We start from the raw sequence: 24,916 nt of genomic DNA on the forward strand, positions 1-24,916 counted from the left end.
AGACTGGAAATACAATATTAATATGCCAGTCAGATTGGCAATGAATATTTATACACATAAAATTGTAAACAATGACAACTAATTTAAGCACATATTTTGGTATTAACCATATCGAACTAACAGAGATGGGCAAGTGATGGGGCAGTCGTGTAAGAGAGCTAAATAATCATCTACTACAGCATGAGTCAATCTACCATAGATCAACCAAGAAATAACAGCAAAAGAATATTACAGAAGAACATGTCACTAGACACCCCCAGTAAAAGCACTGGAAAGGGGAAAGGGACTAGAAGAATAGGCAAGGGTGGGCAGAGGACTGCGGCATTTTCCTTAGAAGCACGTTCACTGCCTATTTAATATTTATTTTCCCCTTCATCATTAGATGCAGCAAAGCACACATAATCAAAAACTATCTTCCAGAACTAACTTTCACGGAAGTTGCTAGGTGGAGAATTTGAGAAGGATCTTTAAAGAAGGCTGACTCAACTGCCCTACTTCTGTATTTCTTTTATGTGAGGAGGGGGGAAAATAACCCTCTAGCTTGTTGAAACAACTGTTATTGGGATTTCCCTTATATGCAAAGTAAGTCCTAACTGATACAAGTACTATTTGACATTTTATTCTATGTAGAGGTATTATTTTGACAAAATAAAAATGAATTATGACAAAAAAACCTAACAAATGATTTACTGGGTGCCTACCCTATGTTAGACACTGACAACTGCTTTAATACATTACCTCATTTCGTCCTTAGAAAAACCTTGAAAAGTAGGAATTTTTATACCAAATAAACAAATGTGTGTCTTTTTCTTCCTGCAACACTCTATTTCAGTGAGAAAAAAAGCCTACCTTAGGAAAATAATTTGTTAACAGTGATTTAAAAAAAAAAAAAAAAAATCAAACACAAAAACTTTCTGAAGAAGTCCCAAAATCAGGAGCCACTCGACTTATATTCTTGTTATACATTTCCAGGACTTGATAATTCATTTATTCCTTCAATAAATATCCACTATTTGCCAAAGACTCAGCTAGGCATGTAACATTAACACTAAAAATAAGAATAATGTGGTCACTGCCCTCAGTGAGTTTAGATTCTGGAGGACAATACAAAATGAACAGCCAGACAAGTCCATGTGTGCCGTGAGAAATGCTAAGAAGGGCATTTTATTGATCATCCTAGAATGATTGTGATTCAATGATATTCATAATAGTGACCACAAGGTACTTCAAGGTCTTTAACTAATGCAGATTTTTAACATAAGTATAGTTATATCTCCTAATACTGATAGAACTTTAGTTGACAAAGCATGCGTATCTTGTTTTGCTGTTGCATGTTCTACAAAGGAGATACATTCCATAACAAAGTCTAGAGCAGGGTTTTTTGTCCTCCTTTGTGGACTGCAGCCCTCCTCCCTAGTTTGACAGTACTTAGTTCCATTTCCTTCCTAAGTGGGTGGCACCGTTACCTCCAGGCAGGGGCCTTACTGCAGCTCCTGAATGTAAGCAGTCATGACCCAGTTTTCAAACAGAAAGGCTTGATGGCCCAGAGCATTCATTTACATCAGCTGACAGACCGTTTAAGAACCTTTTTTTTCCTCAGCTGTGTTAACTGTCAATACACAAAAGTATTTCCAAGATAGCAATTCCCCCAAAAAATGCACTTATTATGTAAGTGACTACGAAAATAGTTTATTTTGGGAAAAAACTTAATCCCAACTTTGTTTTTCTTTTGCTTCTGTTTTCATTCTGCTATTACTGTTGCCTATAGAAATACTTTTATTTTTCTTGGTTTACAGTTGCCCAAGTTTACAGCCAAGATGTTTATTATTAAATGTTTTAAATGCATAGTTCCACCCCCCGCCCCCCCCCCCCCCCACCACTTAGCCTGGCGTTACAGGACATTAGAGTAATAATAATAAAGGACACGGGAGGATGGGCACGAGGCTGAAGACCAGCCAGGTACCATGACAAGCGCTTCCTGCATGCTCTCTCTCCTGAATCCCTCACAACGACCCCAGACCCTACGGGCCGGAAGGTGGCAGACTTGAGTCAGATGGACAAGGACTGAATGCCAGCCCAGCACTTACTAGCATTAAAACCCTCAGCAAGCACCTCAGCTTCTCCAGGCGTTAGTTTCCTGACCTATAAAACAGTGAAATCAGCCCACTGATAGGGCTGTGGTAAGCAGGTAATGCATGTTAAAATATTTAGCTTAGGTCCTAACATGCAGAAGGATGTCACAAACATTAGCTATTATTTTTGTTATTTCCCAGATGCCATACTATACAGAAAGGTAAATGATCCAGTTACATGCTAACTATAATGAAAGTTGCAATAATTAAAGATCTACAACTTGGCTATTAATATCATAAGCCATGGATTTCAAAATAATTGTTAGGAAAAGCATATCTCACTCCAGACAACAAGCTCCAAGGATATAATCACTTAATTAAGTTGGTATATTCAGACGCTTAGGCTTTGCAAGGATATACTGAACAGTTTTTTGATGAGACGTTATAAGTTAAGGGCTCTGTCCTTCTTTCAGTTATGGTTTAGCAAATTCCTGACAACATAAAAATACACAACAAAACAAAACACACACACACACACAAAATACTTACAACTTTGTTTCATAGTCTTTCCAAGCTTTGTCAAATGGCTTCTTGAGATCCTTAGAAACGAGAAAACGAATTGAAATAGGATGTTTACTTTTCTTTAGGATCAATGAAGACTTTTGAAGTAACATCTTAACCAAAATGTTTTCCTTTGTACAGGGCGCCTGAAGCTCTACACACAACACTTTCCTGCATGTCACACCGTGTATTACACATAGTCCCGGGAGCAGCAGGCAGGTGAGCGGCCCTGATCATGTCAATGGAGCAGGACCCCAAGGTTCTGAGAGATTAGGGCCACAGGGTCACCGAGGTCGCTGAGACTGGACTTTGCCCCCCGCCACTGCCATGTCTCTCACTAGTCCTCTTGAAAGTGTCTAATCTTGTTCCTTTGTCAATAACATTATGTGAACTGGCACATCATTTCCAATGATTGTTTCCCGAGAACATTCCTTATGTCAAAAATGTTGAGTGCCTTTCAAATATAAGTACCACTATGATCTTAAGAGGGGAAAAAAAAATCAAATTTCTGAACACTTACTCCTTTGACTCCCTTTAAGTCACCTTTTAACAAGGAATCCAAAGTGAAGATCACATTGTGGCTCAGACCCTGGAGCTGAAAAGCAAAGCAAAGGAAACAAGGGAGACGGTTAAGCAAGCAAGCACATCTGGAACAGTAAAACCAGCCAGTGTTGATTGAGGATCTGCCACTCTCAGGCTCTGGTTAAGGGCTTTACATGCATCATCTCGTTAGCCTGCACACTCCTCCATGAGTTAGGTAGTATCACTATCCTCACTTTTCAGTGGAAGAAACTAAGATGAAGGGTGAGCCACTTGTGTAGAACCACTCGGCTCAGGAACAGAGCGCTGGGATTTGAAGTCAGGCTTCAGAGCTTGTGCTCTTTTCAAACACTATGATACAGTTTATATATATACATCTACAAATAATTCCTCAAATCATTTTATAAGTTTTGTAACCACCCCTACTGAAACTGTGGACCTCAGTGTGACTACCTCAAACGCCTTTGTCAGAGTAAGGAAGGGATGATACAACTGGCTTTTACCATTTCCCTTTTATATTTCTTTTATAAATTTATTACTATCTGAAATTACCCTGTTATATGTTTATTCTGTTTACCCCAATGGAACATAAGATCAATGAGGGCAGGGACTTCAATGTCCTGTTCACAACTGTACCCTCAGTACCTAAATTTCTTTAAAAAGATGCAATATTTAGGAAGTGCAACCTACAGATGGGGAGCAGGGTTTTTCACTGCTATGAGGCAGTGGTCTCCTTGATTTTATGATGGTACAAAAGAAGGCACTGCAGAGGAGAAAGTGCTGGAGCTGCCATCCAGCTGGAGAGAAAAGTGGCAAGAAAAACAAGGGAGGGATGATCAGATATGAGTGCCAGAGAGAGAAGAAACAGAACAAGGACTGAAAAGAGTTTACAATTTAGTTGTCTTCAAGGAGAACCCCACTAACTCGGGGAAAACAGTTGAAGTAGTGTGGAATGAAAACCCCAGGGACCTGAGAGCAGATCCAGATTACAGACGGAGAATCGAGATTTTATTTATGTCATGAATTAATTCGTCATTCCATCCATCTGATCAGCCATCCTTCCACCAACAATTTACTGAGTACCTATTCTGTGCCATGCACTATACCAGGGGCTGGGTAGGCAGAGAATAAAACACCACATTTGCATTCGCAGAGCTTGCATTCTGGGGAGGAAGGGAGTCAGTATGCAATCCGTTGTACTGCATTACGATACTCAGTGTTGTATTAGAGGCAGAGGGAAGACAGTGGCACAAGGGACCAACCTGACACTTAAGGGCCTTGTACGTGACCCTCGGTACCACATCTGTAAAGTGAGGATATAAGAACCTGTCAAGAGTGGCTGTCATGAAAATGGAATGGGTTAATGGACATGAAAAGGGCTTGCTTACTCCCTAACACTCAGTACAAGCTAATTAAACCTTTATTTTTAAAATGCTATGGAATGTTAAATGTGAATAAGGTAATGTGGGAGCAGAGAGAAGGACAGGGAACAGAAAGACCCTTCCTTTTGCTCTTAATGTCTCCCTCCCCCCTTCCTGTTCTCATCCTAGACTTCCTGAACTTCACATGTCATTCTACATCTTTACCCTCCCTGAATACCAGCTAATTTCACACACAAGGAACCAGCAGAGCGCTTGGATGAGAAACAACCGATTCTTTCTTATTTCAAAGACGAAGTATTCCTAACAGGACAACTTGGTCAATGTGCTTCCCCACCACTCAGGCAGAGAAAACAGGCTGGCTGGTAGGCCAGCTGCCAAGAGCAGTTCACAGCTTGAGAGTCTGCATTCTGAGGGCCTAGGGCATTGGTTTGGGGGCAGGGGAAGTGAAAATTATTAGACATTAATAAGGTTTGTGGCCCTTCAAAGGGCCACAATTTATAAACTGATGTATGGTATATCTGTGGTAATACAATTTCATGGAATGGGTAAGTGGTTAGAAAAAAAAGGCTACAAAAGGTTCTGGGGAGCAGGTGAAGCATGCAGATGATAATAGAAAAATAAAATTGAAAAACAGTAGTCAAGAGTTGTGAGAGGGGAAAAAAAATTTGATAGAATTCACCCCCTGCCCTAGACAGTTAGTTGGAATATTTTGCTCTGAGTCCTCAACAATTTTATTCCTGGGGCACAAGCCCCCGCAGCAGGCCCCCTTCCGCGGGGCTGAGGGGGTCTGTGTAGATCCCAGGTAGGTGGGGCAGGGGCCTCATGGATCAGGCCAGTATCTACTTTCCTTGTTCACAGAGATCCTGGCATCATTTTTCTTCCAAGTACTTCAGCATTCCCAACCATTTGTATACAGTTTCTTTATTTGCTTGTGTCTATTTCCCCAATTTGAACTTGAGCTTCTTGAGAGTGGGGTCTGTATGTTCACTGCTTTATTCCCAGAACTCAGAATACTGCTTGGCACAGAGTAGGTACGCAAGATTCTTCTCTACATGACAGTTTACACTGATAGAAAGTTAGGTGCCCCAAAGGGGACTCTCTAAATAAATTATGGAACTTCTAAGCAAAAGACATAAAAACAAAAAACTCTTTATGCCTAACTTTGGAAATATCTCCAAGATACACTATTATGTGATAAAAGCAAGGTGTGAAAGAGTATTTATGGGGTGCAAGGATTTTTATAAAAAGAGGAAAAAAACATGTCTACGCTTAAACTATTTTTGAAAGTATACACAGCAAACTGCTAATATTGGTTCCCTCCAGGGAGGGAAATTGGGTGGCTAGAGGACAGAGTGAGAGAGGAGACTACTTACTGTGCAACTTTTTGCATTTTTTTTTGGGGGGGGGGGGTAGCATGTAATATATTATTTATTCAATAAAAGAACAATTTTTTTAAAAAATGAAAAGACAGTGATTATAAAACCTTTTTAAACATTTAGTCCTAAATTAGGGTTTTAATCAATGCCTCAAATCCTTTGCATAATGAAGCAGGAAAAACTAAAAAGTACGTTAATGTTATTGCCACCTTGCTCTAAAGGCTGCATTACAACATGACACTGAAAGAATCAGGAAACTCCAGGGTTAGTGCTGAATGTAGGGGGTGTTCAGAAGGAAAATCCCTCAAAAGCCATGTATTGACCACACAACCAACACAAGTCCTAACCTTTCAATGTCACTACCATGGTGGCAGTGGGTGGGGAGCATGGTTACATTGATGGAAAACCCCAAGAATCAAGAATTTCTTTGTGGTTATCCACACATATACTCTTGGGGGCTGATAAGCCTATGGAAAGGACACGGGAAAAAGAAAATCTAAAACTTACAAATTCTTCCCAACTTACCCATATAAATTTGTTTAATTAAAAAAAAAAAAAAAAAAAAAAAAAAAAGAAGGCAAAGGAGACAGTTTTAAGAGAAAACTGAATAGTAGCTACCTGAGTATCATTATCAAGATATAAAAGAGAGATCAAGAGAAAGCAGACATATTGCAAAAGAAGAAACTTTTAAGAAATGGTCACCAAGGGGAAAAACAAAATTTCCTTCTTCGGACATCTCAGTGAAGAGAAAACCTATGTTCTTAGATATTTTAGAGTATTGCTCTGTGACAGGGATAGATTACATGACTTTGTGGTCATAGGATTCTGTAATATTCCTGTCCTCCCCCCCTCCCCACCCCATTCTCTCAGGAATCCTTTCCATGGCCAGAGCAAGAGTTTTTGCAAACTAAGGAAACTTCATGGGCAATTACAATGTGGTCAATGCAACACAATAATAATATGGGTGGATAAACATCCTGTATCACCTTCATCATCTGTAATGGATTTTTTTGAAAAGCCTTTCAACTCTTCAACTCTCTCATATAATTATTGCCCACTCATTTTACTAAAATTCTATTGATTATTCTATTTCCATTTACTCAACTTCCAATCTATTTCCTTTCCTTTAATGATAAAAATGAATTAACTTAAGTTCTTAGCATGATTTGAGTCCTACAAGGTGGAGTATGTCTTAAAAAGAGTATTTTTTTTTATTTTATTAAGCAATCAACACATTAGAATCATTTCAAGAATGATATCTGCTTTCCAAATAGACTCCTGTTTAAGTTTCTTTCCTTACAAAAGACATATCTTCCCTGCCAGTATATATATCAAGCCTGACCAGAAATTTGGAGTAAAGCAGACAGGAAAAGGTGAGGTTTATCTCTTCTCCATGCAAAAGGGACTTATTTAAGCAAACAAAATAAAATTAATATTGGCTTTGATAATTGAAATTCTCTTGTCTATCTGTTTATAATTTATCACCTGTCTTTCCTCACTACAAGGTATACGTCTTAAGGGTAGGGCCCTTGTCTGTTGTGTTTACTAGCTAACCAGGACCCAAACAAAGCTGGGGAGTCAAGAAGCAGGAGTAGGCCACACCATACTATAATTTCTGGCAGGCTTGAATGGAACGGTTCCTGCCCTGCCGGAGCTGCCCCTGGAGGGCAGAGAGTCAGCAGGGACTTGGCTTCCCCAGGAGAGGAGAGCAGCACAGCTCTGCAAATGGTATTTTGAAGACCCCTACATGTGCCTAAGGCTGTGTTAATTAACGAGGACATAATTTGCTCACTTTGTCATCTTGTACTAAATCTGACATTCTCTCTCCACTGCCCGATACCTTCTTTCTACCCTTTCCTTCTACAGACAGAAATAGTTTCTCTGAAAGTAAGGCTAATGCAAATCTGCAGACTCGTTGGACACACTGGAAAATCCAATTAAAATAATGAGCCAGCTCTTAGTGGTTAAGTCACCCATTCCCTGGGATAAAGGAGGTATTCTGCCCAGTGTAACTCCTTCATGCCCTAGAGAGTTATTTACTACCTGGAAGCGACTATTTAAAACAGGGGCCTTAACGTGGAATATGACTCCCGGGGAGGAATGTAGACCTGGCATCGTGGGACGGAGAACATCTTCTTGACCAAAAGGGGGATGTGAAAGGAAATGAAATAAGCTTCAGTGGCAGAGAGATTCCAAAAGGAGCCGAGAGGTCACTCTGGTGGGCACTCTTACGCACACTTTAGACAACCCTTTTTAGGTTCTAAAGAATTGGGGTAGCTGGTGGTGAATACCTGAAACTACCAAACTACAACCCAGAACCCATGAATCTCGAAGACAGTTGTATAAAAATGTAGCTTATGAGGGGTGACAATGGGATTGGGAAAGCCATAAGGACCACACTCCACTTTGTCTAGTTTATGGATGGATGAGTAGAAAAATAGGGGAAGGAAACAAACAGACAAAGGTACCCAGTGTTCTTTTTTACTTCAATTGCTCTTCTTCACTCTAATTATTATTCTTGTTATTTTTGTGTGTGTGCTAATGAAGGTGTCAGGGATTGATTTAGGTGATGAATGTACAACTATGTAATGGTACTGTGAACAATCGAAAGTGCGATTTGTTTTGTATGACTGTGTGGTATGTGAATATATCTCAATAAAATGAAGATTAAAAAACAACAACAACAAAAAAAACAAACAAACAAAAAAAAAAAAACAAGGGCCTTGTCATTAGGCCATTTTCCAGGGTATTAGGACACAGGGAAGAAGTTCAGACCTGGAGCCAAGAAGCCTGAGGCATGTGGCCAACTGTCATCCCTGCCTGGCCTGCCTCAACTGCACCCATTCTGGTGTGAAAGGATCAAGGAAAACTGACATTAATGCAGCTCCCACTTTGTGTCAGGCCTCAGGCTGGGCTGCTTCTCAGTTTCATCTGATGCTTCTGATAACCCCATGGGTATTATTAAGTAACTTGTTCAAAACAGGAGTCAAACCACAAACTAGATCTGACTCCAAAGTCAATGAACTGTTTACAGTACTTTCTTTTTATAGATATAAGAATGTTTCAAAAACTGCAATGAACAACTGCTATCAACCATTACTGACCTATTAAACTGAGATTTATTTTATTTGGCTGCATATGTTTTAAGGGGAAACAAACAAAATTTGCTCAGAGGCTGAGGGCACTTACAAACCCAAGACAGCTGAGCATTAATGCTGCCTCCACACCCACCGCTCAGGGATTTGCAGCAGTTTACCCTTCACAGCTGCCAGACTGCCCACCTGGCCAAGCAGGTGACATACACTTAGCCTGGCGTGTGCCTGGGCAAGTTGCTCAACCTTTTCAGAACTTGGTTTCCTCACCTACAAAGTGAGAATGATAAGGCCAACTCCTTATACCATTAAATGAGATATAGTCACTGGGTGCAAATGTATGCAAAATGCCCAGCACAACACAGACCCTCGAGAAAAAGTAGCTAGATTTCTTTTCATAGGATTCTTGATATTTGAAAAGCTCACCAGTGGCAGTAGAAAGAACTATGATAGAATTTCAGGCACTGGAATAGATCTTTTGAGGTGGGGAAAGGGTTCCCAAGTGTCCTTCATACTGCACCACATTCCCTCAATTCATAAGTCTCACAGTTCTCCTCACTTGTTTTCCTGCCTTGTTCTGCAAGGCGGTGTCTATAAATGGTAATATAATGCATCTCATTATTCTATGTTCTAATCTAGGCAGAGCAGCCTGAATTGGAGTGTTTATTAAAAAGACAGAGGTTATTATGTGCTGAACAATGTGTTATCTGAAGTTATTGCTCAGAACGACTCTGCAAGATAGGGCTTAGTATCACTTGATTAATGAGGAAGCAGCTCAGAGGGGCAGGAACTGGCCCAAGGTCAAAGAGTGGGCAAAGTAGACAAGTTATTACTGAAGGATTTTACTAACTCCAAAGACCATTCCTATGTTCTTGGTGTTATGCTTTTACAGTGGTCTATTAAAGTTATTATCAGATCATATCACTCTCCTTCTTAAAACCCATCAGTGACTTGTCAGAGAACTGGATTCAAATCCAAGCTCCCAGTTTAGGTCTGGCCTTGCCAACTTGTCTCTAGCCCCTTTATTCATTCCCACTACAATTCAACCATGCCAGTGCCAGCCTTCCTTCAGCTTCCTGAAACATTGCGCTGTCACCTTTTTTGCACATGCTTTTTACCATCTGCCTGGAACAGTCCTCCTTTAGCTATCAGCAAAGGGCTTTCCAGTCTCAGTGTCACTTCTTTAGTGAGGCCTTGACCATTCCAATAGAAGTCTTATCTCCTATTTTCAACCAGTGGCAGAATATGTTCACTTTCACAGAGTAATGCCCTTACCAATCTCTCATTGGTTTCTTTACTGTCTACACCAAAGCTTCCTGAAGGCAAGGGCTGTGACTGTTCTGCCTTCTACTGCGCTACATCAAGCCCTAGCAGCGTAGCCATGTTACAGATACCAAATAAAAGATATGCTGACTGAGGATAAATGAACAAATTCCTTTTCAAACCAGGAGATCGGTTTTCAACCTGTTTTGGTCTTCCAAGAGTGCTCTGCAGGAGAACAGGGGTGGGCACAGTGGGACTCAGGAGAGGAAGGGAGGGTTCCAACTGCTCCCAGGATCTGGCTGCAGGGAGAGACCCTCCACCTAATGACTGCCAGGCTTCGACAACTGAGGAAGAAAGGGTAGAGGTCAGAACTATTCTAGAATTGAACCTGTCTCCAGTTGGCTGTGTATGTTTAAGCAGGTCATTTCTCATTTCTGCCATCATAAAATGAGAGGTCTCTACTGTCTCTAAGGTCTCTAAAGTTTATTCTAGTTATATTACCTAGGATTAACTTTAAATGAGCTTTGGAGATAGGTGAACACAGTACAAAAAAATCCAGACCAACTGATGAAACAGCTCCAGGGAAACACTCAAACTATCTGAAGAGCAAGAGGGTAGTCCTATTCCTCCCTCCCAAAAGTAAGAAATTATTTTAAAATAGCCTATCATGTCCACTATAAAATTTTGGGCACAGTATAAACATAACCTTTTGAAAAAAGTTGTAAATATCTCAAGAAAGTGAGTTTATTATATCAACCAGATCAAGGAACTGACCATGGCTACCAGAGTCTTGGGCACAGGCAGCTTTCCCCTCATTTCCTAACTGATTCTCAGACAGTGGTAAAGGAAGGGGAAGTCAAAGTATTTGCATTTGTGCAGTAGTCAAAACCAGCATCTAAATTATATAATCATGGACATGTGCAGAGATTTCAAATGATGCTTTCTACTAAAAGCAGAAACAATGCAAATAGAAACTATGCAAATGTTCAAAACAGGGGATTAGGTAAGTAAAGTATCGTGCAAACCTAAGACCAGCATTCTATACAGTTAAAAACCAAGTCATGGACAGTGCCTCTGTATTCTGCAAAACCCCTTCAAGGACAGCTGCTGATGACAGGAGAGAGGCCTCAGGTTCCAGACCTGGCTTCAACAAGGGCAGTACTGCTTTAATAGGTCGTATGCTTCCAATTGAACAAAGGTTCTTTGGCTACACAAAATTTTTTTTTTTGTTTTTTGGAAGTGCCTTATTTTTTGTTTAGGGTGTAAATGAATGATAATAACTAGCAATATTTTCAATATTACTTACATTAAATGAAAAAAAAACCCAACATCCTACAAATATGAATGATTACATTAACTTTTTTTTTTCATTGAGATTGTTCACATACCATACAATTATCCAAAGATCCAAAGTGTACAATCAGTTGTGCCTGATACCATCATACAGGTGTGCATCCATCACCACAATTTTTTTTTAATCAATTTTTAGAACATTTCATTACTCCAGAAAAGAAATAAAGACACAAAAAAGGAAACTCAAATCCTTCCATACCCCAAACCACCCCCCTCCATTGTTGACTCATAGTTTTGGTATAGTATATTTGTTACTGTTGATGAAAGAACATTAAAATACTACTAACTGTAGTATATACTTTGCAATAGGTATATTTTTCCCCTATATCCCCCTCTATTATTACTTCTAGTAATAGCATCATACATTTATTCTGGTTCATGAAAGAGATTTCTAATATTTGTACAGTTAATCACGGATACTGCCCACCACAAGGTTCACTGTTTTATACATTCCCATCTTTTAACCTCCAACTTTCCTTCTGGTGACATATGTGATTCTGAGCTTCCCCTTTCCACCACACTCACGCACCATTCAGCACTGTTAGTTATTCTCACAATAACATGCTACTGTCACCTCTGTTCATTTCCAAACATTTAAGTTCAACCTAGTTGAACATTCTGCTCATAACAAGCAACTACTCCCCATTCTTTAGCCTCGGTCTATATCCTGGTAACTTATATTTCATGTCTATGAGTTTATATATTATAATTAGTTCATATCAATGAGACCCTGCAATATTTGTCCTTATGTGTCTGACTTATTTCACTCAATATGGAGTTTCTTCATCAACCCATTTTTTTAAGATGGTTTTCTACACCCACCATACATTCAGTCCAAAGTAAACAATCAATGGTTCCCTCCTGTATAGTCATATTTATGTATTCACCACCCTCACCACTATCTATATAAGGGCATCTCCATTTCTTCCACAAAGAAGGAGGAAGAGTCAAAGAAGGAAGAGAGACAAAAGAAAAAGAAAAAAGAGAGAAAAAATAAACAACAAAAAACAAACATGACAGCTAGGAAGCAATAAAAGGAAAGATAGCATTAAACTAAAGTAGAATAAAGAGTGAGACAACATCACCAATGCCAAGAGTCCCATACCCCTCCTTTATGCTCCCCTCTTAGATGCATTCAGCTTTGGTATATTGCCTTTGTTATATTAAAGGAAGCATAGCTCTTTCCGTGCCTAGCGCAACCATGGCTCGTGGTCCAAAGAAGCATTTGAAGCGTGTAGCAGCTCCAAAGCACTGGATGCTGGACAAACTGACTGGTGTGTTTGCTCCTTGTCCATCCACTGGTCCCCATAAGCTGAGAGAATGTCTCCCTCTCATCATCTTCTTAAGGAACAGACTTAAGCATGCCCTGACAGGAGATGAAGTAAAGAAAATCTGTATGCAGCTGTTCATAAAGATTGATGGCAAGGTCCGAACTGATACAACTTATCCTGCTGGTTCTATGGATGTCATCAGCATTGACAAGACTGGAGAGAATTTCCGTCTGGTTTATGATACCAAGGGTCGCTTTGCTGTATTACACCTGAGGAGGCCAAGTACAAGTTGTGCAAAGTGAGGAAGATCTTTGTAGGCACAAAAGGAATCCCTCATCTGGTGACCCATGATGCCCGTACCATCCGCTACCCTGATCCCCTCATCAAGGTGAATGACACCATTCAAACTGATTTGGAAACAGGCAAGATTACCGATTTCATAAAGTTCGATACTGGTAATCTGTGTATGGTGACTGGAGGTGCTAATCTGGGAAGAATTGGTGTGATCACCAACAGAGAGAGACATCCTGGCTCTTTTGATGTGGTTCATGTGAAAGATGCCAATGGCAACAGCTTTGCCACCCGGCTTTCCAACATTTTTGTTATTGGCAAAGGCAACAAGCCATGGATTTCTCTTCCCCGAGGAAAAGGTATCCGCCTCACAATTGCTGAAGAGAGAGACAAGAGACTGGCTGCCAAACAGAGCAGTGGGTGAAATGATCTTCAAGTGAAATGGATGGAGAACTCTTTGTGGTTAATAATAAAGCATGATTAATTGCCTTCTGGGTGATTATTAACAACAACAAAAAAATAATAAAAAAAAAATAAAGGAAGCATAATACCATGTTTCTGTTAATCATAGTCTCTAGTTTGCATTGACTGTATTTTCCCCCCAATACCTCCCTATTTTTAACACCTTGCAAGGTTGACATTCATTTGTTCTCCCTCATAAAAAAACATATTTGTACATTTTATCACAATTGTTGAGCACTCTAGGTTTCACTGAATTATACAGTCCCAGTCTTTATCTTTCCTCTTTCCTTCTAGTGTCCCACATGCTCCTAACCTTCCTCTTTCAACCATATTCATAGTCATCTTTGTTCAGCGCACTTACATTGCTGTGCTACCATCACCCAAAATTGCGTCCAAACCTCTCACTTCTGTCTTTTCCTATCTGTCTGTAGTGCAGGTTATCTTGTTCACGAACTTTGTCACTGTCTGGTTGTCAGAGAATACTTTCAACTCTCCCTCATACTTGAAGGACAGTTTTGTCGGATATAGGATTCTTGGTTGGTGGTTTTTCTCTTTCAGTATCTTAAATATATCACACCACTTCCTTCTTGCCTCCATGGTTTCTGCTGAGAAATCCGCACATAGTCTCATCAAGTTTCCTTTGTATGTAATGGATTGCTTTTCTCTTGCTGCTTTCAGGATTCTCTCTTTGTCTCTGACGTTTGTTAATCTGATTATTAAGTGTCATGGCATAGGCCTATTCAGATCTATTCTGTTTGGGGTACGCTGTGCTTCTTGCATCTGTAATTTTATGTCTTTCATAAGAGATGGGAAATTTCCATTGATTATTTCCTCTATTATTTCTTCGGCCCCCTTTCCCTTCTCTTCTTCTGGGACACCTATGACACATACATTCATGTGTTTCATGTTGTTATTCAATTCCTTGAGACGTTGCTCCTATTTTTCCATTCTTTTCCCTATCTGTTTTTTTGTGTGTAGGCTTTCAGGTGTTTTCTTCTGCGTCTTGAGATTTGCTGTTGTATGTCTCCATTGTGTCTTTTGTCTCTTGTGTTGTGCCTCTCATTTCCATAGATTCTGCCAGCTGTTTTTTCAAACTTTTGATTTCTACCTTATGTACGCCCAGTGTTTTCTTTATAGGCTTCATCTCTTTTTCCATATCTTCCCTACACTTTTTGAACTGATTTAGCATTAGTTGTTTCAATTCCTATATCTCAGTTGAAGTGTAAGTTTGTTCCTTTGACTGGGCCATAACTTCATTTATCTTAGTGTAGGTTGTAGTTTTCTGTTGTCTAGGCATCTGGTTTCCTTGGTTACCCCAATCAGGTTTTCCCAGACCAGAACAGGCTCAGGTTCCAGAAAGAGGAAATATTCAGTATCTGGTTTCCCTGAGGGTGTGTCTTAGAAGACTGACACTCCCTGTGAGTCCTCAAGCCACTGTGCTTTTCCTAACCTGCCCAGCAGGTGGCACCTGTCAGTGTGTAGCTCCTGACTAGTCTAAGGAAATGTGGCCTTCTTAATTTCTGTTTTGGGTGTTTCCCCCCAGGCTCTGGGGTCTGGTTCTGAATGGAAGGTGAGTAGTACAGCTGGGCACCACCTCTTTCCTCTTAGGGAAGATACACCCCTAGGGAGTTTTCATTTGCATTTAAATAGGTTGTCTCTCTGACTCTGCTATCTCCACCCTATTCTGGGTCAGAGCACTGTGAGCTGACCGAGGCTTTCTCCACTGCAGAGCACTGTGAACTGAAAATGGCTGAGGCTTTCTCCACTGAGCTGCTCAGGTTGAGAGAGAGAAAAGGGAACAGAGAGCTCCCTTTCAGGGTCAGTCCACACCCCCCAGTTTCACCCATTGGCCAGAGATGGCACCCGGTCCTCTGGGCTCCCCCTCCCAACACAGAGAAGTCCCCTGGTCTTCAAGGTCAGTCATCACTAAAAGCCTCCGTCTGCTTGTTGGGGATTTGCAGTTCGCATTGAGCAGTCCACGTAGCCAATAAAAACCCCAGCTGGAGCTGAACTGAGGTATATTTGCTTGTTCAGAGAATACTGCTCTCTAGCATAGCGAGCCTTTGCTGTTTGGGCTGCCGTTGGGGGAGAGGGCTCCCAGCTCAGATCTGTAGTTTCTACTCAGATTCCATGTTGCAATCTCAGGGATTCCTCCCTATCCAGGTTGGTGCATGATGTGTGGACAGTCAAGGTTGTCCCCCAGCAGTTATTCCATATCAGTTACTAGTTGTTCCTGGTTGTTTATCAGTTGTCCAGGAGGACTAACTAACTTCCACTCCTCTCTATGCCACCATCTTCTTCCATCCTACCAAAACTTTAAAAAAACTATTCTCATGGAATATTCTGTGAAACCGGAAAGTTTTCAAAATATTTAGATAAGTAGAAAACTGAGTTTCCAGTTTTCATGTTGTATGAATCCGATGTTTAAAATAATTTTATGACTTACAAAAATACACCTAAAGAAAAAAAGATGCATGTATAAAAAGAAAAGGGTTAGAAGACTATATAACAGCCCCTTAGCAATGGGTTATAGGGTTATTGCTGATTTTTATTTTAATCTATTTTTTCTGAATTTTCCAAGTTTTCAACTATAATTGGTTATTATTTGGAAAATTATTAAAAATAAATATGACACAGAAACACAAGAGGGCAGTATAACCACTAGCAGTCTATTTCTTATTCAACTTGTTCTTCATTTATAAAACAAGATACGAAACTGGTGGCATGTATAAGAGTAAAAATAATTAGGTAGTGAGTTTGGAGGAAAAAAATCATAACTTGTCTATTAACACAAGGGAATTCTGGATCTCTGCCCAGAATCCTTAGATGAGTGGTTTTCAAAGTGTGGCCTCTGGACCAGTAGTGTCAGCATCACCCTGAAATTTGCTAGAAATGCAAATTTTGGGGCATCAACCAAAATCTAGTTAATTAGAGACTCTGAGAGTGGAGCCTAAAATGCTCAAGAGATGAACTGTGTGCACAGTCAAGTTTGAGAACTGCTTAGAATGAGGGCTGCCCAAAGTAGGAGAAAAATCAAAGTTTCTTTAGAGCAGGGAAGACCTATAGCCAGAGAATGGAAATCACTTGCCTAAGACATAATTACTATGAAGAAAGAACAGAAGTGAGTGACTGTGTTGGACAGACTGCTCTGGAAGATCTAGGAAAGACCCATGAAAAAGTGCAACCAAATTATACCAATTTGCTAATGGCATCAGGAACTAACAAGACTGAGCTTGAGTGAAAAAGTACAGTTTTACAGAGAAAAATGGGTATGTGTAGGAGTTTCAGGGAATATGAGAATTCCTTAAAATAATGAAATTATATTTTGTCTAATTCAAGTAAATGATGGGTTAAATTTAACATCTACATCAAGAATGAAAATGAAAGTATTATTTTCCTTTGCAGTATGTGCTGCAGCTGATTTCATCTAAGGATAAGTTCATGGAAAGGGGAGTAGCTGAGATGCATAAAGACCAAGATAAATAAAAAAGGAAAAGGAAAAAAATACCTGTATAGCTAGGCCCTGCTTTGAAAAAGACATCCCAACCCCAAATATTCCTTTATTATGCTTGAAATGATCATCAGTTAGTTTATGATCAGCTTTCAGACCTTTAATTTCATTTCCATGCATATCATTTATAATTTGCTAGGTTTAAACTAGAAGAAAGCCATATTATGTGACATTAAATTACATTTTCCTTGTCTTCAGTTAACATCTCTATCACACATTATGATTTTTATTTTTCAAGACTTTTATTCAGAAAGTAACACAATAAAAAAAAAAATAAACACATAGAAGTACACAGGGCTTACCCTGAACAGAATGCTAACACCCACAATACACACCACTGTCTCTATTTAACAGATAAGAAAGCGGAGGCATCTGCTGCTCCCTCTGCCTGGAGAGCTCTGCCTGTCTCCTTGTACATACCTTCACGTTTTAACACTCATTTCACTTAATCCTCATTGAAAATTTTAGAATTCAAAGAATTCACCTAAATGGTGGCTGTCATGTTCACCATCCATTGGCTGATATATTTTTCAAGACCACCCTTGCAGAAACAGAAGCTTCTTAAACATTACACCTGTGATGGCAATGCTACCAGGAAACCAAATACTGTAAAGTTATCTCGACTTTTGGGCAACAAAAAGCAGGAAGTTATTTAAATTTGGTCCAACACCTATCTTCATATTCCCCTATACAATTAAGTAATGCTTTAGGGTAAAGCATTAAAATATTGTTTAAGCAATACCTTAGAAAGAAAGTGACGGTCTGAGCTGGCACCAAGTGGGCATCTGGTAATGCTGGCTGAATTGAGGACACAATTTAGCAAGTCTTGAAGTCTTTTCTTTCTTCTTTTTAAACACAACATATACTCTTTCACCTCACTCTCTAAATATCAACTGTTACCAGCCACTGCTTAATGCTATTTTATGTTTCTATAAAGCAAAACAGCTTCTGCTAGCCTAAGAGAATAGAGTTTCATAAATATCTATTAATTATCTGTTGTCAGCTCAAGGGTCCTAGCTTGGGAAGTGATGAAGCAGAGATATGAAATTAGTTATATCTAATGACTTCAAAATTGTGATAATCCCACCAAGTCTCAGAACTTCTAATTGCTTAAGACTGTTGGAGTAATAAGTTGATAAAAAGGTCCAGTGATTTTTAGTGGAAGATGTAGTAAGATAGTAGGTTCAAGACTGAATCCATAGGTTGTTTACTCATGTTTAAACCTAAAGGTACAAAAGTATCAGAAGGTATAATCTGAAGTAAAAAGAAACATCAAGGTATAAAGAAGCAACCAGCTTAAAATAATAAAAATTTACATACTGAAAAATAAATGAGAATTAAAATTCTGTAAGTGAAATGGAATACTAGAAGTAAAATGGAATAAAATTTAAAAATCCAAATAAACAAACAAAACAAATGAAATGGGCGATCACCCAATCCAGCCTCTCTTCATACGCAGAACATCCGTATCAGCATTTTTCAAAGTGCGTTTCATGGGTGGGATGGTAATGTGCCTTCTACAACATTAAGTCTGTGGTCCATTAAGACAGCTCAAATTGGACAGGTTTCTTTGTTCAACAATGTCTCAGAGGCTTTAATATTCAAATGTTTCCTGTAAATCTCCAAATCTTGGTGGCGGTGGTGGGTGGTGGTTTAAAATGCAATGTTTCCCAATCCATTTTGATCTCAGAGCTCAAAGAGCATGGCATGGGACTCATATTTCAAAGAAAACTCTAGGGAAAGGTAACTCACTCTCAATACTGCTGTTCCCAGACAAGACTGTTCCCAGCATGGCCACTATTACAGTTGTATAGGGTGTACACTACAAAAAAGATACCCACCTGACTTTGTGCAAGTGGAATCTGAAATCTGGCCCTGTTCCACTCACCAATCTCTGGTGCTGGCTGACATCAACCCAGAGGAAGGGCTTTCTTTTTCTAAAGGACCATCCAGAGCAGAGTCTTTGCCCATTTGCACAAAGACCCAGAATGGCCTAGGGTGGAGGCTGGAGGTCCAGGCTGGGCTGTGGTACTTGTCTACTGGTCTTGGGTCCCGATAAAGTGGAGGTAAGAAAGACTCAGAGGCAACATTCTGCGGAGGTACCCACAATCAGTTCAAGATGGAACATTTAATCTAAAGTAGGTAGGTCGAGTGGGGGAATTCAGATAAGAGGTCACGCATAGGATGGAAAATGGTAAATCAAGGAAGAGTAAAAGTCCAAGTAGAGAATGTGAAGCAGTTTGGCAGAATTCTCTGAGCCAAAAAAAGGTCTGCGTTTGCTTTTCACAAGGTACCTTCTAGATTTGGACCAGGGTGGGTGTGCCGGTTTGTACATTCATGTCCTCCAGAAAAAGCCATATTCTTTAATGCATTCTTCTGGGGGCAGACATATTAGTGTGGATTGGGTTGGAACCTATTGGTTCAGTGTCCACGGAGATGTGACCCACCCAACTGTAGGTGATAACTCTGACTAGATAATTTCCACGGAGGTGTGGCCCTGCCCACTAAGCATGGGCCTTGCTTAGTTTACTGGAGCACTATGTAAACTCAGACAGAAGGAGCTCATAGTGAGCTGGGAGCTGAGACAGGCATTTTGAAGATGGCCATTGGAAGCTGACACTGACATTTTGGAGAATGCCATTTTGAAACACAACCTGGGAGCAAGCAGACGCCAGCCATGTGCCTTCCCAGCTAACAGAGGTTTTCCGGATACCAATGGCCTTTCTCCAGTGAAGGTACCCTTTGTTGACGGACACTTTATGGTCTTAAGACTGTAACTGTGTAAACAAATAAACCCCCTTAATAAAAGCCGATCCATTTCTGGTGTTTTGCATTCTGGCAGCATTAGCAAACTAGAACAGTGGGAGAAGGAGTTTTGGAGGCTTCTAGGATGAAGATCATGCATAGAGAACGCTGTTAATTATATCAAACCAGTGTTTGCCTTATCCTTGCAAATATGTGCCATTATTTTACTTTCTGTTCTGTAAATCAATCCAATATTTTACTTAAATAAATTAATTTAAAAGGAAACTTTACAGACTTCTGTAAAAGGACGTACACACCACCTGAGGCAGTAGTGCACCCTTCAGAGTACAGACTATGGAGTGGGCAGCCTGGGTTTGAGCCTTGGCTCTGGTATCTACTGAACTCCCTATGACTCCGTTTCCTCAGCCGTTTAAATGAGGATAATTATGGTTACTACCTGGTAGGGTTGATGTGAGGAGTAAATGAGGCAGTATATAGATGAGACAGAGACAGCAATGCTGACCAAATATTCCATTGGCTGCCTTACATTTCCCAGTCCTCTGCAACTAGGTGGGGCCAAGAGCATAGTTCAAATAAATGAACTAATGCATCTGAAAAAGCTGTGAAATGCCTTCCTAGGATTCCCCAGTCTCTCCCTCTCCCTGCCATGACAAATCCTGTTGAGATGGTACAGCCTCCATCTGCCTAAGTTCCTGAATTACTATGTGGTGCAGACTCCATTACACATGTAACACGAGGAAGAAATAAACCTTTAACTCTATTAATCCACTGAGATTTGGGGGCTAATTTATTCCTGCAGCATATCCTAGACTATCCTAACTAATACAACATGTAAAGTGTTTAACAGGGCCCAGCACATAGTAGGTATACTATAACTACAAACTACTGTTACTATTATTTGCATAAGGAAAAGTTAACAATAAACTAAAAATAATGAAAACTGCTTGGAAGTTCTAAGGAAAGGTCAGCTGTATCTTTGTTTAAAAGAGATATTGATTAGTAAATGCTAGGGACATGATAAAGCATTCTAGCACCAACCTGAGACTTGCTCTTCAACTAATCAGAAGACTGAATGAAAACTAAAAAAAGTACCTTTCTTACTGTACATTTCAATGCAATTTAATGCTGACTACATATGCCTTCTAAAACCACTTAGTACCCAGGCCTCACACTTAGAAAGACTACATTAATTCACTGTTGGCAATATCACAAAAATCTTCCATTCCCAATTTCAGCATCTCAGCAGTCCAGCAGTCCTCTCTTACGGTTAATGTGGCTAATGACATTCTCTCCTCTAACAAGCAACCATTTTCTTTCTCCCTCCCCCCTTCCTCTTTTTCTTCCTTTCTTCCTTCTTTCTTATCTCACACACTCCCTCCTCTCTCTCTTACCCCCTCCCTCCTTTATCAGTGTGAAGAATAACTGGGTAGGAAGGTTTTTTAAAGGACCCTCACACTCTGTATGTCCACAGCCCAGTCATTTCTTGTATCTGGGTATGAAAATACTTATTGGGGAACAGCAAAAGGTAGGCTGGAGGCTTGGGAGCACGGTTTCTCAGAATGGAGCTGTGGGCATTCTGCCAGGGTTGAGTGCTCCCTGTGTGGAGGAACTATCTCAGACTCTGCCAGGACTGTCAGCATCTCTGTCCCACAACCACCACCACCACCAAATCCTAGTACCTCTCTCTAGTCCCTGTAACAGCCAAAGCAAAACCAAAATGGAGCCTGACACATTCTCAAATGCTCCAGGTGGAAAGTTCCAGCCCCAGACAAAGAACCACTGCTCTAAAACATAAGAGTCTCTTCTGGCACCAAGTGCTGTTTGGTACGTCTGTTTCAAGTGGAATAACACTGACAACCACATGCACACACCATATCCACAAAAATTTTAGATGAAACGAGTTATTTATTACATGCAAAATTCACAGCTGAAAGGTCAATCCTATTTTACATGCATTATTTGAACTTATTTAAAATACTTTAAATATAAAAGCCTTAAAAAAAAAATTTTAGATTCAGCCTGGAGTACATGAGGATTTTTGTATACTGGATGTATTTAAGGCATGGTATACCTGTATTGATAATGTAAAATTCAAATCCTTTATAAACGATCAGTTATGGTCTAGTTATATGTAGCTTTTTAAAGTGATTTTACAATTTCATTTTTATGGTCATGGAGAGCTACCAAGTTAAAAAACAGAGGTCACAAAACATATATATAAGAGTTTATTAATTTATTCATTTAAAAACTCATTTGGCAACAAAACCTGGCCTGATTTTAACTCATTTTCTAGAAAACTCTGATTTGGTTTGATGTAGGACTCTTCATGGTCACTTTATGTAAATATCACACATTTCACTACAGAAATAAAATTCTATTTGATTATGAGGACCTGCCCAAAAAACTGCCGGTCAGCTATATAATATATGGTTTATGAACCCCATCATCCTTCTGAGACCTATAAAACTCGAATTCTGAAACACACCTAACCCTAAGGGATTTGGGATAAAATCTTGCGGACCTGGATGACCAGTTTTCTCTTTTTTTTTGGTAAATTACTGGTATCTCTGTATATAAATCTATTAAAATTGTTTCAAAAGATATATAATACTGGTAAATATTAACAGTTAACAGTTAGAATTGGTGATCTTTATTTCCTTATTTTATTTTTTCCACATTTTCTGTAATTTTTATGGTAGGTATGACTTTTATTTATAGCAAAGGAAAAGAAAACCCTTTCCCTCTATCCACCCACATGGAGAGATAGCATTTTGTAAAATGTCTCATAACATTAATTGGCAATGAAGCAGGTCAGGACACGAAGGCATGTCTGGCAGATACAACGCTGAAACCTTCTAATTATGGACTACCATTTTGCAAAAAGATGAGATTTTTAATGTCTTATATAATACAGGGACCCAGGGGCTACCAATTTACCATTGAACATACCCATACTCCCTATAATTTTCAGTATTTCAAAGAAAAACTTGAGAAATAATGTCTGCTATAAATCTACATCCAACCTGCACATTTCCAGCTATTCCATTTGAAGGGGAAAAAAGAAGAGAAATTAAAAATAAAAAAAACCTTAACACAAACCTAAACCCAGCAGTCAGAGACTGCAAACAGGAACTGTTAAGCAGCTGGAGAAATCTTTGCTTTGCCTCAAAACCTGTGAAGCAATAACTGTCCTTTAACTGTTAACAAGACTTAGGCTCTTTTGCAAGCCCCAGAACAGTTCAATGGCTCAGGGGAGAGAAGGAATCAGATGCAGAGTCCCAGCTGGACCAGAATCCTCCTACTATTTTAAAAACAGGTTTCATGTAAATTTTTTAAAACTAATGTTACAGTGGAGCTCTTGAAGAGATATGGCATTTAAATGGTCTTTCTCTGCCTGTTTAAAGTCTATCAATTTCAATCTACCAGTTACTCCTTTCCTGTCCTCATTTTGTGGTTTGGAAATTAAATGGATGCAATTCTCTATTGACCCCTTGACTTTTCTGCTAGGATCACAGGCAATGAAGGCCTAATGCTGGGAGTAGAGCAGGGAGAACTGTTTAAGAAGCAATGCTTTTGTGATTCTCTTGCAATGGTTAAAAACAAACAAAAAAGATTGAACATAATTTTGGTACCCTATGTTTAATCAAATGAACAACAAAAAAACACATAGAAGCAGCTAAAATTTTAAACAAGGAAGTTTCATTGTAAAGAAAGCCTTTATCATTAATACATGAACTGCCAAAGGACACTCAAAGTAGAAGGCATGGAATGTGTAAGCATGGAAGCATGAAATGATGTATGTATGTTCCAGGGCTGACAATTTGTTTATAATGTCGGGAGCTGGCTTTGATTAGGAAGGCATCTTTAACTGGGAGAAGGATGAGTTCTGAGAATGTTATGTCAACTACATGTCAACTAAAGAAATTATTTTTACTACTATCTAATATGCCTATACCCCAAACCAAATGTTATGGTAGGTATTTCACATAAATTAATTCTAAACTTCAAAACAAATGCCACTAGAATGTAGACTTCAAGAGGACAGGAATCTTGTTTGTGTTCTTCTCACCACTGTAGCCCTTCTGCCTAACCACAATGTTGTGTTGAGTCTAAATAAATATTTGAATGGGTAATGAATGAACACTGCAAAGAGGTACAATTAATCCCATTTTACATAAATGAAGAATCTGAGGCTCAGGGAACTTAAGTACCTTCCAAGGCCACAGAGATAAGAAGTTGCTGAGTAATTATTGTCAACCAGGACTCAAATTCAAATTCAATGCCCATGCACTTAAAATAATGCCACAAATATATTAAAAACATCAACAAATGAGATCATTTACACATTTCTCTGGCTTCTCACCACTAAGAGGCAGCATTCCCTAAACATTTTCACACGTGACAAACCGCCAAACACTCGGCACTTGGGAACAGAGACCACATAAAGGATTGCAAGTAGAGTGAGAAATTAACCAAAAGGAGAAAGACTGGTTCAGAAAATTTATAAAAGAGGAAAAAAAAAAGGAAGTGGACTGAGGATTACAGCACAGCTGTCTGAAGGAATATAAGAGAACCAGGGAGGCTGATTTTTGCCCTGTACATTTGTTTTACACAGAAATTTTACTACAACAAAATAATTATGATATTAAACATTTTCCCTCCTTCCCCTCTCTGCTAGAATTTGATGACTGACCCTTTAAAAAACTATTTTTTTTGAAAAAAATTAAAGACTCATGAGAAGTTGCAAAAATAGTACAGAGAAGTCCCTTGTACTCATCACCCAGCTTTCCCCCCAAATTACATCTTTCATGTACTATTACATCATCAAAACCAATAAGGTGACATTGGCACATTACAATTAACTATAGACCTAACAAATTCCACCAGTTTCTGCAGGCTTGCAGGCACTCACTTTTTTCTCTGTCTTTGTGGATAGTTCTATGAGCTTTTATAACATGCATAGATTTGCAAAACCA

The 24,916-nt window shown here is 39.4% G+C and overlaps 1 protein-coding gene and 1 pseudogene across 6 annotated transcripts in view; one reads left to right on the forward strand and one right to left on the reverse strand.

Annotated features, from left to right (window-relative positions):
• ASAP1 (ArfGAP with SH3 domain, ankyrin repeat and PH domain 1) overlaps positions 1-24,916 on the reverse strand; it is a 377,838-nt gene that overhangs the window by 107,182 nt on the left and 245,740 nt on the right. For all 6 annotated transcript variants that reach the window (XM_037802373.1, XM_037802371.1, XM_037802368.1 and 3 more), the window contains exons 6-7: positions 3,154-3,228; positions 2,622-2,671 (exon numbers count right to left, since the gene is read on the reverse strand). In XM_037802373.1, coding sequence (XP_037658301.1) covers positions 2,622-2,671; positions 3,154-3,228 — 125 coding nt within the window. The remainder of the gene's footprint in view (positions 1-2,621; positions 2,672-3,153; positions 3,229-24,916) is intronic.
• LOC119508699 lies at positions 12,835-13,655 on the forward strand (annotated as a pseudogene).

Source organism: Choloepus didactylus, chromosome 14 (genome assembly GCF_015220235.1).
Source record: "Choloepus didactylus isolate mChoDid1 chromosome 14, mChoDid1.pri, whole genome shotgun sequence".
In the NCBI taxonomy this organism is placed as follows: domain Eukaryota; kingdom Metazoa; phylum Chordata; class Mammalia; order Pilosa; family Megalonychidae; genus Choloepus; species Choloepus didactylus.